Here is a 2,500-nt window from a genome sequence, read left to right on the forward strand (position 1 = left end):
GGTTCTGGCCAAGATGCGACAGTTACTTATGTCTCGCTGGAGGATTTCTTGCTGACGGACATGCGGAAGAAGGTGGTTGTGTCGGTGCGATTGCCGTCTCTTGCTGCTGACACCCAGGTTTGTGTTGTCGTGGAAGTTCTTATTTAATTTTGTTTTGTTTTGTGGTCACGAGTGCGTAAAAAACAGGAAGAATTGTACTTTTAGGTTTGGAAGTATTTTTTTTTTAAGAATTAAAAATTATTATTTGGTGGACGTAAAAGAAATAATTATCTTTTTGTGTTTTACTTGACTGTTATTGCTGTTTTTTTTGGAAATAACAAAATTCAAATAGTAATGCAAGTAAATATGATCATAAAGGGATAATGTATATATGTAGAGAAATGGGGAAAAAGGCAATATTAGAATAAGGGACATGGAAAGATCTGCTCATATATTTATATTATTACCCAATGATTATTTAACATATATTTTTCTTCCATTTCAGTTCAGAAGCTTCAAAATCACTCCCCGTGCTGTCAATGCACACGCCTATGTGAATGCAGCCTTTCGGTTCCAAGTTGATGAGAATGATGGCTTTTTAGTCAAGTCGAAACCCCTGGTGCTCTATGGTGGAATTAATCCATTGTTTGTAAGTCATTTGGGATGTTATATTAATTTCTTGTTATCTTTTTTATGATGTTTTATACCCCACACTTAGAAAAATTGTTCCAAACTTGGTATGTTAGTTATTGTTATTATTATTGTTATTATTATTATCATTATTGTTATTATCCTTATTATGGCATATCTGGAATCTTGCTGATGAGGCAAAAGCCATTTCTTGGTAAATAATCTTTGCCCTGCTTCCCAAATCATGAGAATACTGGATGCTACAGATGACTTAAGTTTACTTAGCAGATAGCCTGCTTGTCGCAGCTCTCATTATAGTATGAAAATATTTGGCCATTTTTGAATTATTTTATGAGGTTGAGCTGCAGACGACTAACTTAGATGTGAGTGTTGTCAGGTCCTAGTGCCTGATCCCTCTATCAGTGAGGAACACTGTACCCTGACTGAGATTTAGGAGATGATTTCCATGCTGAAGGGTGACATTCCAGCTGGACTTATATGTCGAGGATTGCATTCTTTCCTGGCTGCCATTCACCTGGACTGTTAGGGGGGGGGGGTATCCCTCTTTGGAAGGGAAAGGGATTGCTGGGACTGCAGCAAATATTGAGGGATGTTGCTACCCAGTATATCAGGTGCTTGCTCTCATCTTCACCAACTGATTGCTGAGAGCAGACTGGAGCAATTAGGTTTACCTCCTGGTTAAGCCACAGTAGACCATATCCAGGACATTAGGTTACTCTTGTGAGTTTGGTTTTATGCTGGTTGCAGCCTACATTGACCTCCAGGAGGTATACAACTCAGTACATAGTGAATTCTTTTGGAGATTCAGAGGCTCAGTGGATTAATGGGAAGCCTATATAGTGGTATTGAAAATGTAGATTGTGTATGGGCATGTCTTACTTCTTTTCTGTGAATCCAGAAAAGAAGGCTGCATACTTTCATACTATAAATATAGGGAAGTGCCTGGTAATATTAAACTCATAGACCTTTTCTCTGGATATGATGTTGCTATCCTGTCTGAGTCTGTGTAGACTTTTTTTCAATAGGTGTGTCAGATCATGGAGTGCATTTGGAAGGACCCATGATACCAATGTAGGACCTGCTACTTGCACAATCTAGAATCACCAACTCTGGCTAAGCAGACATTTGGCTAGATTCTCTGATGACAATCCTGCCATCAATTTATCTCTTCCGGAGACAGTAGAGAACTGTGTGACAACCTTGAATATAATGGCCTGGTGAGTGAGGAATTTAAGATGGGTTGGGCCCTGCCCAGTAGCTCGCAAAGAGTGACCCTTTGTAGCTTGGTAGTGAAAAGGTGTGAGACCCATTAACTGGTTCTTTACTTTTGTCACTACAGATTCATGCAGCCAAAGAGGAAAAATGTTTCAGGGGAGATCAACTGATACAGCAAGGCTAGTTTTCCTTATTTGATGATTGTTGCAGATTCATGCAGCCAACACGGAAGAATTTCTCAGTGGACGTCGGCTAACAGAGCAAGGCTTGCTAACAGAAGCTGCGGGGATCCTAGCCTTGGAAGTTCTCCCAGATGCCTTGCCTCAGGACTCATCTCCGGCATACAGACTATCACTAGCACAGAGTCTACTCTATAAGGTGTGTGTGTATGTGCATGCGTGCGTGTGCGTGTGCGTGTGCGTGTGCGTGTGCGTGTGCGTGTGCGTGTGCGTGTGCGTGTGTGTGTGTGTGTGTGTGTGTGTGTGTGTGTGTGTGTGTGTGTGTGTGTGTGTGTGTATTATATGTTTGTTTTTTGTATTTGTTTTGTTGCTTGGAAAGGGATGAAATGCAATTAAATTTTATTGTAAAATCTTAACTTTATGTCTTTGAATAGTGTGTGTGTGTGTGTGTGTGTGTGTGTGTGTGTGTGTGTGTG

The 2,500-nt window shown here is 40.5% G+C and overlaps 1 protein-coding gene across 4 annotated transcripts in view; it reads left to right on the forward strand.

The window, feature by feature from the left end:
* Nucleotides 1–2,500, forward strand: part of LOC122253059 (uncharacterized) — a 49,350-nt gene that overhangs the window by 34,024 nt on the left and 12,826 nt on the right. For all 4 annotated transcript variants that reach the window (XM_043015837.2, XM_043015838.2, XM_086537644.1 and 1 more), the window contains exons 9-11: nt 1–117; nt 485–628; nt 2,056–2,223. The exon at nt 1–117 is cut by the window's left edge and continues 102 nt beyond it. In XM_043015837.2, the coding sequence (XP_042871771.2) occupies nt 1–117; nt 485–628; nt 2,056–2,223 (429 nt within the window). The remainder of the gene's footprint in view (nt 118–484; nt 629–2,055; nt 2,224–2,500) is intronic.

The sequence above is a fragment of the Penaeus japonicus genome, unplaced genomic scaffold, assembly GCF_977035675.1.
Source record: "Penaeus japonicus unplaced genomic scaffold, GWHDUDI00000001_assembly GWHDUDI00000006, whole genome shotgun sequence".
NCBI lineage: Eukaryota > Metazoa > Arthropoda > Malacostraca > Decapoda > Penaeidae > Penaeus > Penaeus japonicus.